We start from the raw sequence: 14,440 nt of genomic DNA on the forward strand, positions 1-14,440 counted from the left end.
TTTCATTTTTCGTTGGTTGGTGGCAGAGTAAACACCGTGTCTCTTTTTGTGATTTTTTTGTACACAGCTGCGAAGCTAATGAGCTTCTCCTCGATGTTATCTCTTTGCCTTTCCTTGGAGTCGAGCATTATTTTGAATAGTCTCTTTCCGTCAGCTTTCATGCTTATTCTGCGAAAAAGGGTGGGGTTCACCATGGGGTTGGACGGGGGCATGCATAACGTGGCGTTTTCACGCCGCTTGTCAGAAACGCGCATTGAGCGCATCGTACAGTATACATATGCACACATGTATAACCACATGTGTATGTGCGTATGTGTACCCACATGAGCATACATACGCCCCTTCTCCTGCACTCACCTCTTTCCAACTATTTCGCTGGGAGCTACGATGTCCTCTAAAATGGAGTCATATACACTAGTCAGAGTTCTCGACCTTGGAATTATTTTAAAGGACTTGGTTTTCTGCTTCGCCTTTAGTATGGTCCTCTTAGCTACCAACACAACATACTTTTTCGTTTTCTTCTCCAATTCGTTGATAAGCTTCCTTTGTATTTTCCTTACATAAGTTGTATAAATCTTATATGGAATGTAAATTAGAATCGTTTTTTTTTTAATTTTATCAACTTCTATCAAATCACATGATAATATCTTAATTTCTTTTGCGTCATTCTTTATGTCCGAGGAGCTTGATAACTCAATGTCAATCAGGCATTGCGCTATTTCTTTTTCTAAGTCGCTGGGATTGTTTTTTAGAACTTTCGCCTTAACAGAAGCCATTTTGTCGTTTTTTTAATTAAAAAATTTGCATGTAGCCTGCAGAGGTGAAAAATGTGTTGCGTAATTTGTTACCCTACTAAGTTTAGGGTTGCACATGCCCGTATACAGGCATATATATATACATATATGTATATATATGTACGCATCTCCTGTTTGCGCACAAATGCGGGCACATAAAGGTTCGCACGCCCGCTCATATACGCTCAAAAGTGAGTTGTTCATCACCCACGATCCATACAACGTTGCCACAGCGCACGTACAGCAATTGACATATATGCGTATACGTGTATTTACTACACTACTCTGTTGCAAAGTAACACCCCTCACAACGCTTCCGCTGGGGAATGGTATTCCTCGAATTATTTTATTTCCACCCGCGCATATATTTTGCTGCTACGGTTTTTACTCTACTATTAATCATTTTACGCTTCACAAAAATGCATATTTTCGAATAAAACTCTACCGCGTAACAGCTTTAAAATGCGCTCAAATGGATCACTCAGTACATTCTTCTCATTTGGCATAAAGCCGTGGAAACAACATAACATACATACGCTTCACTCGAAAGTTTCTTTCACGCGTGGGCCTCATAAAAAGTACACTAACGCGCTTTTGTTCTTCTTTCCTTACCTTTTTTGTACGAATAATGAGGATGGGGAATAATATATCTTACAAAGGAGCTGCTTATAATTGTTATTACCTCCAAGATGGTTTATTTTCAAACGATTAAAAAAAAAAAAAAAGGTTAAAAACAATGGCGTACGTTAAATTTCCGTAGGAATTTACTTTCTCTGCGTAAGTTCAATTTTGTTTTAATTTTTTTTTCTTTTTTTACAAATTCGAAACGTATAAAAATATGAGAAAAGGCGTTTTTTAACTAATTTTATTTAATTTATATTTTTTTTTTCCTTGGCGTTGTTGATTCATGTGCTACGCTACATATATAGTTTGTAAAAAAAATTGTATGCAGTAGTAAAGGCGCTCCGAGTTATTTTACAATTTATGTATACAATACATTTAAACAATCAGGCGTGTAAACGTACAAAAGCCGCGTTCTTATTTATGCCATTTTTAAGAAAAGCCGATAAGTTACCTTTCCTTCATTTAGTAATCACAATTTTGTTAATTTAAAAAGTCCCGTTTTATCGCATTATTCGCATTTTTTCGGTGAGAGCACAACATGTGTTTTCCTCCATGCGGCGACCCCGAAGTACACCACTTAAGGCTCTATTTTTCCGCCCCTCCCGGAAGGGGAAACATACAAAGCTACGCATGTAAAAAAAAATATACATATTTATGTAAGCAATATAATACATGCATAGGTACTTTTATGTACGTAATAAAATATATGTGGAAAATTCACCCGCAAGGACTAGAAAAAAAGTCAATATACAATCCATTTTTTTTTTGGTATCCTTATTTTCTTAACAACTGTAAATTGTAAGTGCCATTTAGCTCATTTAATTGGTTTGTATAAACGCTGTTCCTGTAAAGCATTTTTTTTTGTGACAATACTAGTCGTGAATTTAAGGTACATCACGCGAACAAATTTTTACAAACGGCGTTTGACGTACATGTTATCATAAGGGGAAAATAAATACTGTAAAAAATTAAAAAGGGGATCCGTTCAAGCTGTTTAATGTTACTGCGCAGTACACAACAATGTGAGCACACCCCTTATGCGAGCGATATAGCTAATGTGAAAATACCGTTATAGTGATATAAAAGGCATAAAACTAAATCAGCTTTTAGTAGGTAGAAGTTGTATCTGCTGAGTAGGTGGACGAAAAAAAGAGCATACAACGTGCCCTTTTAAAGATAAATCCTCGGGGTACCCTCGCACCACCCCAAAACTGGCATATACACATGTGCATACCTTTAAATACGTAAAAAATGGTCCCTGCTCAACAATTTTACCATCCTTGCATGGATGAAAAAGAACATAAATGATACCACCCCCGTCGTATTCATAAACCAGTTCAATTGTGTAGATGCCCGCCATTTTATCATCACAAAAAATACATTACTGTACGACATTTTCGCGATTTCAGCAACGGTTACTGTATTTTCCTTATTATCATGTGGACCTCCGTTTGTCTTCGTTCTATGTAGAAATGTGCCTCTAACAAATTGGTTACGTGCACCACGATAGGGCATTCTGTTCGTATCGGCATACTCCATTGTGCTTATCGACACACGCGTGCAACTGAGGTACCGCTTGGCTGACAGCACACCGCCTACAATGAGCAAAACGCACAACAATCACCCGTGACATAATGCCCAAAGTACAAATGTGCATTTTTGAGAAAGGTGCAAAAAGATAGTATCATGTTTTACGCTACTTCATTTTTGTCCATTTAAAAAAATATATTTGGAAAAATTGTACACGCTTCTCCAAATCGTTCGCACATAATTCAACCACCCCCTTTCGTATTCCCATGAAATATTTTCTAAAAGGGGAATTAATTTAAATTAAAAATACGTGGGAAATTAGGACTGCATTAAAAATAAACATGTGCTACCCATAGATGGGTTAACGTTAGTGGGTCACATGAGAGGATGGTAAACTAACCCTTTCTCGCGTGCTATTTTTTACTCATTTGGCTAGCCGCGTCCGATCTACTTCGTTTTACCGTTGTTGGCGAACAGAACTGCCCAAACTGCATGAAATTGAAAGTCGTAAAAAGCGTATTTTATAAATGGTAAGTCATAAAGCATAGGTAATTAATCATCGTGATAAGGCAAACTGCAGTGAAGGAAATCATCAGCATGTAGCAAAAAATTAAATGGCGTGAAAGTACGGCCCCTTTTTGCACTATATTAATTGCAGCTTCTTTTTTCCTGTCATCGCCTTTGGTTTGAAGCCTTCAATTTTAGTACCATCTTTTTAACCCCCTACAAAAGTTTACAAACAGCTGATAGAGGGGATCAATCCACCGTTTTACGAACATACGTTCCGCTTCCTTCAACGCTCTCATCAATACAGAGCGCACAAGCAGGCACCGCTTGAAGCCTCCCCCAATTCGCCCCGATGCTGCAAAGCAAACCAACTGGAAATGCCAGTACAGATCTGCACACCCGACCGCAGAAGCGTAGACGTGCCTTCGTTTAGATGAATCTGCACCTTCGGGAGAAGCGCCTTGCCGCGAAATGGTTCCATGCAACAGGATACCCCTTCGTCTACAATAATTTCCACCATGTAAAACACTTCAGTCAAGCGCAAATCCCTAAACGGGTGGGGTTCATGAAACCCGCTTTCAAACTAAACAGAAAGGCGCAAAAGTATATAGTCAATGTGCAGTGGCTAAAAAGTGGAAACACGAAAGAGTTACAAAAGCTATGTAATGACATAAAAAAAGATGCAAACTCGTTCAATAGCTACGAACTTATCGACCTGGTATACTACCTAAGTAAACATTCGAACAGAAATGTGTACCTAACGATTGAACCTTTATTGTTTCATTTTTTTCGCAAGTATAATACGTCCGTTAATTTAAACGGTGTGTCCATACATAGGCTGTTAAGAGTCCTAACAGAATATCAGGACTTAGTTTACAGAGAGTGGATTTACTCATTAGCAAAAATTATTTCCAAGAAACATGCACACATATCTATGAGGGACATTCAACTTATCCTAGATGACTTGGCCCTCTTTTACGATTTTCAAATACATTGCCAAATTACTCCTTTTTACAACACTATTATAAATAGGCTTCACGAACTGGAAATAAAAAGACTTCCATTTCTGATACATGTCATCGGAAGAATTGGATGCAATAACCCTAACCTGTTAAAAGTACTAGTGACCACTTTGAAAAAAAATATCTCCAAAAATGACTTGTACAGATCCGACTTTTCAGGACTCCTTCTAAGAGGGTTAGCAAATCTGAAGGTACTTCCAGAAAAGGGCATCCTCCATCAGTTGTACAAACCGGTGAAGGAAAATATAAACTATACAAATATCAAGTACCTATCCTGGTGTGCTGATGGATTTTCTAGACTGAACTATTTTTCCCCCCTTCCTATGCTAGTAAATAAGATCCTACAATTGAAGGACAAAATTACGCAGCTCGAACTTAATGATTTCTCCTCCATACTTAATTGCATCCAAGCGTATATACTAATAAAACAGTACAATGGGTTGGGCGAAAAGGGGAATGTGCCACACCGGGGAAGAAGCCTCTCCTCGGATGATACCCCAAAGGGGAATGTTGACCATCCGAATGGTGACGGAAATCTGCTTCAACGCCCCCATGGGAACACACCATCGGGTGAAAGTTACAACAAATCGACGTCACGTGAAGGAAACTCTGATCAGAGGAGAATCCCAATGCAAGATGCACATAATGGTCAAAGCAGCAGCCAATTTAGCCTTCATGAAAATGAAAAACATGCGCACCAAACGAATAAAACCAGAGAAGACCGCACAGAGGGAAAACAGACGGTTCACCCAAATTGGACGCTCCAGAGTGATGTAAAAAATAAAGTTAAACAAAATGTAGAGTTGGCAGAAGACGCCGCAGAAGGTGCCCCACCCGCTTCGGCCAATGCAATGAATAAAACAAACGACCCCTCCGGAAGGGACAATTATATGCATCCCACTTCTAGTGACAAATTTCCACGAGAAATGAACTCAATTTTTGAGGTGAATGCTAACACAATATCTTTAGAAGCATTATACGACATTTATTTAAAATTAGAAAAAATCATTTTGGAAAAAATTACGGAAAGCATTTATAGCAGCACGCCACCCTACAGAGTAATAATGTTCGAATTGCTAACTAGACTCTTCCGATTTTATAAAAAACCAATTGATCTAATTGTCCATATGAATACACACAGATATGACACTTCTCTGCTGCTCAAACATACCAATAGTTTGCCTCTTATTATATCAAATGAAAGGTGCAGAAAAATTAGCACCTCGCAATTATCTTTTCTAGTGCAGGAGTATGATTTTTCGAATGATTTTTTTTTTAAGGATTGCCCAAATGATCAATTGGGGGCACAGAAAAGCACGCCCGATGGTGGAAATATGCACATTGAGGGGGAAAGACACCTAGTTCGTGACATCCCATCTGAGGAATTAAAAAATAGCGAAAAAGAAAGAGCGAAAAATCAACAAACCCATGGCGAGGAAACCAATACGTATCATCACAACGTTGGGGAAAACCTGCTCCTAAACGAGGATACACAAAAAAATGTAAACACACCGTTGCCAAAAATTTTTAAAACCTTTTTGCACTCCATATACTTTAGAACCCCCGCATTAGGCGGCAGAACCATCATGCTGCTACTAATAGCATTGGTAAGATTAAATTTCGGCGAACGGGAAAAATACGAATATTTAACCAAAACGGATTCTAACATTTTACCATTTTCTAAAACGAACGAGATATACAGACCCTTAACAAAATGTATCATTCGAGAAATAATTAGAAAACTGGAATCCTTCAATTCTGAGGAGTTAATAATTTGCGCAATGTGCCTAAACGAACTGGACGCCTTAAACTTGGATGATGAATTATTTTCCTTATTAATTGAACGACTTTTCAATTTAAACAAAAGTAACTACATGAGTAATGATCAGCTGCTACAGTTAAACAGTCTCTTCCACTTCTGGTACACCGAAAGGAGAAACTTAGTTGCGCAAAATTTGCGATTTACGTCTGTGAAGCAGTTTAAGAGTTTCATTGCGTAGTTCATTCTGTGCAGTGTGTATAGGTTTATTCGGGGTGAACTTTCTATGCTTTTTCCTACAAGGGGTTTATATGCATTTCATATGCGCTTCCCCTTCGAGACTTCCCTTAACGTCTGCTTACACACCCTCCGGAAGGTTTTTGCTCCCAATCCCGTTAAGCCTCTTTTCCCCTTGTTGGCCTCCACACGCGCAAATGCATACAAATCCGCACGGACATACATAAATAATATCTCCATATGGATTTTCCACTTTTGAATAATATGGACATTTATTTATTTTTTTTTTTTTTTTTTGTTTAATTTCCCCCTAAGTAATGTAATAATTTTAAAATCAACTGCTTTAAAATGCCGCACTGAAAATATGTGTACAACGATGGGAACATTTCCACACGACAAGGCAAATGCGTGATCCGCGAAAAGGCCAAAAAAGGCAATTCCCCATTTAGCATAATTGAACATTAAATTGTTCCCATACAAAATTATCTATGTAAAAAACAATTCACGCTTGTAAAAAAAAAGGAAAAAAAAAACGCAAAGATCGTGTACGCGTCATCCTATATCCGTAGAGCCCCTCTAATTTGCGCACAAAGCTCAGTTGTACACAATTTTTTTTCAACCACATTTTTCGCGTATTTCCTCCCACGTAATATTCTTCGGCGAGCAAACAAGCAACAAAAAAATATGCACAATACGCCGCATTTATGTATCCACTGTAAGTTTATATTTATGTACCTACTCCGTTCACGCGCGCACTCTTTTCATCATTTCTTTTTAACAAAATGAGGGATTAACAAAATTTCTCCTTCGATTTTTCCACTTCCCTATATACTTGAATAAATTTTCTTTTTTTTTACACCCCATTGAGATAACATACGTCACATAGCATAATCACCTATGAGTAAGTGCAAGAAAAAGTAAACGTATTTTAGCGTGTTCTCCTGGATGAGAAATACTGACCTCCCCATGCTCGTACGCATTTCTGTATAATAATAACAAAGTTTGAAAATGCTATCATTCGTGAAAAGCGTTGGCAGAGGTTTCGCGCGTAGCTACACCTGGTGTAAAAGGTATGACAGAAGGAACAGTTAATTTTATAAAGAGCGCACCTACATATGTGCATATGTGTATTCTCACGTGTGCGCCTTTTCGAAAATTTTGTGGCGCACTTTTAAAATTCCCTCTCCACGGACCCCCCCTATTCCCTTCTTCGAATCCTTAGTGCAAGTTTTCGAAGATTTTTCAGCGAAGACTATTTTTGGACGAAAGCAAATGTCGGCCCATTCTTCATTGTCCTTCTAACTACGCCCTATTGGTTGGGAGGCATAAAGGTAAAAGGACTTCCCTATTAACTTCCTTTTGGGGGGGACAGAAGCTGCTCTGCTACATTTTGCAGTTGTCATAAACGTCTCTCAATGTATATGTCTTCCCATTGGCGCATCTCTCGACCAAGCACAAAACATATTGTGTGTTAATTCATCCAAGAAAAAAACAGAAGAAAAATGAACCACTATGCGCCTTCTCCTCTGTCCCATTTTCTACCCCATTTCTACACCTCCCATTTGTAGAATATTTATTGGACGCTGCGCTACGAGCAATTAAACAAACAGGAAATACTTTCTGACCGATTCACCTGGTTGTACGAAAGGATGTTAGAAGACGAAGTACATAAGACCCTCTTGCAGAAGCTACCCTCCTACAACTTTAAAAATAATGGCCCAGAAAATATGTTAGGCCCAAGCCAAATATGACCTTCCCTCCGCTGCTCCATTATATGTACTGTTCAGCGATACCAGTCAGAATTATTTTTAATGTGCAACACTGCAAATGAAATTTTCTCCTTACTTCACCCTCCTTTTGAACACTCTAATATTACCCTATATGAAAATATGACTCCTTTTCCCCCACACCCCACATACAATTTGATACACTATTTATAACATTAGCAAATTGATGTAACATCCTTGTAATATCATCGCATTGCGTAAAATCCCCGTCATAATTTTCCCCATTATTAGCACAAAGATATTTTTATAATTATCATAACTCCTTCCAAATATGACATCTTCCCCGGAGGTGAAAATAAATTTTGACCACATTTATAACAACGAGGGGGTCAGGAAGGATGTGTATCTGCCAAGCAGTGATACGTTTACTTTTCTTGAGGCTTTAGAGGAAGATGTTCAGACCATTTCACCAACTGCTCACGTAGCTCTAGAAATGGGGTAACTTCAAAAACGGACAAAAAAAAAAATACATTTTAAGGGAAAACTGCGCCTGTGTATGAGACAACGGGAACATGTTTATAAACGTATTCTTCACGCGTACATGCACTTTTGTATATTCCTACAGATACACAAACATAGGTGTTACCGCCTGACCTTTCGACCAACCCCCTACAGAACAGGAAGCGGCTACCTCATTTTGTCCCTGTACGAGCTGCTGCTAAGAAGGAAGAAGACCCTTGATCTCCTGTACTGCCTTGACATTAACGAGAAGGCCTGTAAATGCGTAAGAAATGTAACATGGGACAATAAAATTTCAAACGTTGAAATAATTAACACCAATCTGTTTAGCAATTTAAGGAAGTGCAAACAATTCGATCTGGTCCTATTTAACCCCCCATATGTTGAAACAGAACAGGACGAAATGGGCAAAACAGATATTGTTGCATCCTACGCAGGGGGAAAATATGGAAGAGAAATTATTTTAAAATTTCTCTCAAGCGTATATGACTATGTCAGTGATAAGGGAGTTATATACCTTCTCATGGAAAAGAATAACAGGCCAAACGAAATATTGGAAGATGCGAAAATATCCAGTAGGTTCAATTACACTGAACTGAAAAAGAAAAAAACACTAAATGAAACCATTTTTATTTACAAACTTAGCAAAAAAGGTTCCTAATTATTTGAACTTAGCATGTCATTCTTCTTTTTTTAAATACATGCTCGTAGCACACAATGGGGTGTTGGTATATCCCTAGTGCATGCACACCATAAAATATATAAGTAGTAATGACTGGTGTGAACCAATCATAAAAAAGTTTGCGTTTTTCTTCATCTTTTTTACCTCCTTTTGTTATAGTTCAACAATTGCGGTGCTACATCGCACGACATCGTCAACCATTACTGTATGCAATTTTTTAACAATAATGCACTTGATAAAAGGTTTATAATTTAAAAAAAAAATGAGCACATATATGTTTCCCCCATTTTTGCAAAATCGTCTTGCTGCTAAATCGATGTATAAAATAACCCGCTAGGTGAAATACGTAAACAAAGAAGAAAAATAAATTTTGTGTAAATGTGCGATGCGCGCTCGAAAGGATGGTGGAGACAGCGGTGCCGTATGACGACAAAACAATGCAGTAGGACAAAAGACGAAATAAATAAATGAACAAATAGGAAGAATCAAAATACGTACGGGCAGATTTCATCGCATAACGAAATGAACGGGGGGAACATAAAATGTAACGCTATATCTTAACAATTTAAAAAAAAAGTTTGAAAAAAATACTCCCTAAAAATTGATTCCTTCAGAAGGAGTACTCAACCATCACAATAATCGTGGCGCACATTTTCGCGTACCAAATTGGGTTATCTCGTATCAGGCTTATGTATGTGCGCCACAACGTCAACCTCTTCTCCGTTAATGCTTACTCAACTAACGCACGCAGCAGCATGGGATTACTTAAATTTTTTTAATTAAATAGGGAGCTAACCCTTTAATCGTACTTTTGCCCATGTTGAAGGTATTCACTTATCCCCCGTCATGCCCACTTTTACACGTTATAGAAGGACCAAATGAGAAAAATAAAAATAGCTATGGACGAAATGAAGTAAATAAGAAATCTATTATCTTCCATCCACATAAAAAAATTTAGCCTCATGGCTTGGCGTCTAAAGCTTATATTTTCCTGATATAATTTCTCACTCTTGTTAACGAGTATGTCTATTTTTTCTCTCCTCTCCAGTATCTTTTCGATATTTTCGATGATGATATTTTGTATGTTGCTAATTTTATTTTTTATGTTATGCACATCGTTCGATTCGTAGTTGTTGAAGATTCTCTGCAGGGGGTGGTGTGGTGGGAAGGTAGAGCGGCTACAATTTTTGTGCATTAGAGAGATTACCTAGAAAATGTGTGTACGCACGTTTGTATACCCTGTTGGGACTCTACCTAGCGTTAATGCGTCGTTTTCCCAATCAGAGAAACGGCGCAGTTTCGCACTTACCATGTTTTCTCTCAAAACTGGCTTAAACTCCTCATCCAGCGATAGGGCAATAAAATCAGACGTGTAGTTAAAGTGCTTAAAGAAACTGCAAACGGGAGGAAATAAATAAATAAAAAAAATACACACATATATGCATATATGCACATGTGCTGCTACACAAGCGCTCACACATGAACACCCCTATTCACGTGCACCACCCAGGTGACGTAGCGCGATCTTCACAATACAACCACTGTCTTACACTTTCGATATTTCTTCTAGAAAAGCGTAGGGCGTTAGGAAGCCCAGTTCCTTGTCCGTCATGGCCATGAACGTGATGCCATTTTTCATGAGCTGGTGAAAAACGTAGCTAAACGGGGGGAGTGAAAAAAAAAAAAAAAAAAAGGGATCCTTGTAGTGGGGGAAACAAATAACCAACTTTGGCACTTATACATATATGCACTTTAATCCTATTAGCAATGTACTAATGAGCGCCCTTTTCTCTCCCTTAGTAAGCGATTGCCCTTTTGGGGCCCCTCAAAAGTGTACTCATCGTAGATATATGATTTCCTCGCGGAATGGGGGGGGATAATCTCCAGAAGCAGTCTGCTTATGTTGGAAAAATTGCCTCCGAATTCGGTGTATTCTGCCAGTACTGTTTTGTCTAAAGGGGGGTATAAAAGGAGGGGGTTAATAAAACACGCATCTTTACCCTTTGCCTATACAATCGTGTTTACACATGTGTATAAATATACATGTGTTCCGCGAAGCATGTACTAGGCATGCGCCCTATCCCTCACGCTTCAAATTTGCACTCGTATTGCTTATCACCTCTTGCTACTAAACCATAAATTATAGACATTTTCTTCCGTATTAAATGGGTACTTGTTTATTCTTTTATTTGTTCTGTTTGATTCTTCTCTTTTCCAGAATAAGCATAGGTGCCTAGCTGCTACCTATTCTGTTAGATTCCCTTTCTCAGTTACGTCGAGCGTTCTTCCTGCACGTACGGGAGCTTACATGTGTTTGCATATGCGTATGCTATGGGTGGACCTTAACCTTAACCCGTTTAAGTAGGTGTTCCTCTGACGAAGTGACATAAGTGTGAAAAATTAGCAATATGCTTGTTCGCATAAAATAAGCACGTAATTCCTTCACAAAACAAGCATCAATGGAAAAAAATAAAGGGCCCTTAATAAGCCAAAAAAGAGGTTTAGTTTATGCTACAATAGAGTTAACACAATACATATGTGCGGAATCGTTTGCTTACATATACATGTACATATTTGTACATAGAGGTAACTAGGGAAAAACCTTTTTTCTAATGGCTACAAAATATATGCCAAGTGTAAAATTTTATCGACGTAAATTCCGATCACCATAGCAAAGCTTAAAATGTGCTCACACAATGGTGCGCAAATTATTCGGCACTTAAAAAGGGAGGCGGGTGTAATTCGCCGTGGCCACCTGAACTGCAAATTTTGTAGGCGGGATGGCATCACATCGCATCGATTAATAACGCGGAAAAGTAAAAAAAAAAAAAAGCAGGATGAAACAATTGTGAACATTTTTAAAAATGCTTAATGGAAAAATAAATTTAAAATGGGATTTTCCTTTTTTTCTTCCGAATGGCGCAATATGGTAGGATAAGAAGTATCATGTAGTGTAAAAATGGTGTGAGAATGCTATACAGTCAGCGCTTTAGCTTTACATGCTAGTGTTTACACAGCATAAGCAATTTTTTTTTTTGTTCTTTTGTTTCTGTACAACTGTCAAATACGTGTATATCTAATGTAGATTCAGAGCTTTTCCTTTTTTCTGTGCGTCCATTTATGTATCACATATATTTCCACCGAGTTAGCGTTGGTATAGTAGCTTTTAATTTTTTAGCACGTCTGGGATGAACTGTTATCAGCTTCCCATTTCGCAACTGAACAGGGCGCAACAAGCCCAAGTTACCTGCGTACCCATGTGTTAAGTCTACCTGCAGGACTGTCAAAAGAACGAAACCAACGTACGCGTCAACGCATCAATCTATTCACGCGTGTAAAGTTGAAAAATACAAAATGTGCACACTTTGCCCGAACACCAAATCGGAGGAAATTTACAAAACTGTTGTAGAGAAGGTGCTGGAGCACACCTGCCAGGAAAAACCGAGCAAGTATTATTTTCTAATTAAGCAAAAACAACACAACTCGAAAGATTTTTCCCTAACCAAAATAACTTTCAGAGAAGAGCCATTGCTCAACTTGGAAGATAACCTTAAGGAGGATGAAACTTTTGCTTCAGTTTTTAACAATTCAGAAATATCACACAAAAAATCGAAGAAAAAAACAAAAGAAGAGTACCTATTAAAAAAATTAGAATCGTCCAATGATACCGTGTCTGATGAACAGATCGTAGCAAAATTAGAGAAGCTCCTAAAATGTGGAAAAAATAACCGGGAAATTATTTTTAAAAAGGATAATCTTCACGAATTACATAATTCTTACGCATTTTATGATGATGCATTTTGCGAAAACTTTTACATAATAGGCGATGAGTACGATCTTCAAATGTCCAAACAGCTAAATGGCTTGTCCGTCTTGTCACTAAGCAAATGCAGCAGCATTTTTCTCACAATTTTAAGCGATTTAAAAGCAGACAGTTCCAAGAACTTCATACAATTAATTAAAGACACTGTAAAAGTAGAATACGATCCAAGATTACTAAATGCTCGCGTATCCGGGAAGAGAAAAAAAAATGCTCTTTTTGTTAACGAAAATATGACTATTTTTAAAATATTTTATAAAAATAAGCTGTACATGGTTAAAAATAAAATATCCGGTTACCAACTCGACATTAATGAAAACCTCGTGGAAAATCCCCACCTCTTATTTTTAAACCAACAAGAGGCGTGGATACTTATCTTGAAATGCAAGGAAGAGGCTATTTCACAAAAATGTATAACTGCAACTCAGTACGAAGAAAAACGGAAAAGTGAGATTGAACAGTACGATTGTGTTTTAGGTTCCTTGCGGAAGTAACCCCCTTAACCTGTTCGTGTGTCACACATATGAGCTCTTCCCCGGCGTAGGCCACTCGTCGCCCCCTTTTTTTTAAGTATCATGCAGTTCTTCCTGCTTCGTTTGAAAAAAAATTACACAGCTACGCTAGCTGCCTAACTTTGAAGCCACCAAAGGGGGATTCCATACAATGTATATGTACATATATATGCATACCGCCTTGTGTGTGGGTACATAATTTTTTTAGCGTTTCGCAGTAACTATTTGTTTTCACTGATAAGTGAGAAAGTTTTTAAAACAAATGAGGCAAATGAAATGGGCCTAGCGTCTACACACAGCTATACAAGTGTATATAACTAGGCGTCCCCTGGCGCGCATGTAAATGTATGCATAAGAGCATGTACACTCATCAGCGCGAATGTGTGTGTGCGGGGGAAAACGCAGTTCCATTTAATGCAATATGATGAAAAGGCAAAATGAGAAATGAAAAATGAAAAAATGAAAAACATTTTCAGCTTATCAGACATTAAAAAAAAATAATAATAAGATGAAAGGAAGCGATTTGCAATTATCAAAAAATAATTAACGAAACAGATTAAAATTTAACAACTTATTAAAAAAAAAAAAAAAGGGAAGAAAAAAATTAACATTTTTTACTGTTATAAATACACTGTTTTAATTACAATTAGTAGCTTTTGACCTAACATACATTTATATACATATATAGTCTGCGATTTCGCAGGATA

At 37.7% G+C, this 14,440-nt stretch overlaps 6 protein-coding genes across 6 annotated transcripts; 4 read left to right on the forward strand and 2 right to left on the reverse strand.

The window, feature by feature from the left end:
- Nucleotides 1-2: 2 nt before the first annotated feature.
- PCOAH_00037500 (40S ribosomal protein S7-like protein) lies at nucleotides 3-848 on the reverse strand (the record flags this gene model as incomplete). The annotated part of the gene is made up of 2 exons (XM_020060541.1): nucleotides 3-168; nucleotides 358-848. 2 exons carry the CDS (start codon nucleotides 774-776, stop codon nucleotides 3-5), a joined length of 585 nt encoding a protein of 194 aa, XP_019916830.1.
- A 3,040-nt stretch (nucleotides 849-3,888) lies between these two features.
- Nucleotides 3,889-6,477, forward strand: PCOAH_00037510 (Uncharacterized protein; the record flags this gene model as incomplete). The annotated part of the gene is made up of 1 exon (XM_020060542.1): nucleotides 3,889-6,477. One exon carries the CDS (start codon nucleotides 3,889-3,891, stop codon nucleotides 6,475-6,477), a length of 2,589 nt encoding a protein of 862 aa, XP_019916524.1.
- A 669-nt stretch (nucleotides 6,478-7,146) lies between these two features.
- PCOAH_00037520 (putative membrane protein) lies at nucleotides 7,147-8,366 on the forward strand (the record flags this gene model as incomplete). The annotated part of the gene is made up of 3 exons (XM_020060543.1): nucleotides 7,147-7,543; nucleotides 7,696-7,804; nucleotides 8,042-8,366. 3 exons carry the CDS (start codon nucleotides 7,482-7,484, stop codon nucleotides 8,222-8,224), a joined length of 354 nt encoding a protein of 117 aa, XP_019916359.1.
- Nucleotides 8,367-8,531: 165 nt separating this feature from the next.
- On the forward strand, nucleotides 8,532-9,380 carry PCOAH_00037530 (Putative N6-DNA-methyltransferase; the record flags this gene model as incomplete). Its single annotated transcript, XM_020060544.1, has 2 exons — nucleotides 8,532-8,698; nucleotides 8,876-9,380. 2 exons carry the CDS (start codon nucleotides 8,532-8,534, stop codon nucleotides 9,378-9,380), a joined length of 672 nt encoding a protein of 223 aa, XP_019916071.1.
- Nucleotides 9,381-10,257: 877 nt separating this feature from the next.
- PCOAH_00037540 (Synaptobrevin-like protein) lies at nucleotides 10,258-11,551 on the reverse strand (the record flags this gene model as incomplete). The annotated part of the gene is made up of 5 exons (XM_020060545.1): nucleotides 10,258-10,545; nucleotides 10,711-10,795; nucleotides 10,952-11,059; nucleotides 11,239-11,353; nucleotides 11,521-11,551. 5 exons carry the CDS (start codon nucleotides 11,549-11,551, stop codon nucleotides 10,258-10,260), a joined length of 627 nt encoding a protein of 208 aa, XP_019916946.1.
- A 1,204-nt stretch (nucleotides 11,552-12,755) lies between these two features.
- Nucleotides 12,756-13,715, forward strand: PCOAH_00037550 (Uncharacterized protein; the record flags this gene model as incomplete). The annotated part of the gene is made up of 1 exon (XM_020060546.1): nucleotides 12,756-13,715. One exon carries the CDS (start codon nucleotides 12,756-12,758, stop codon nucleotides 13,713-13,715), a length of 960 nt encoding a protein of 319 aa, XP_019916648.1.
- Between the last annotated feature and the right edge of the window lie 725 nt (nucleotides 13,716-14,440).

This window comes from Plasmodium coatneyi, chromosome 12 (genome assembly GCF_001680005.1).
Source record: "Plasmodium coatneyi strain Hackeri chromosome 12, complete sequence".
Taxonomy (NCBI): Eukaryota; Apicomplexa; class Aconoidasida; order Haemosporida; family Plasmodiidae; genus Plasmodium; species Plasmodium coatneyi.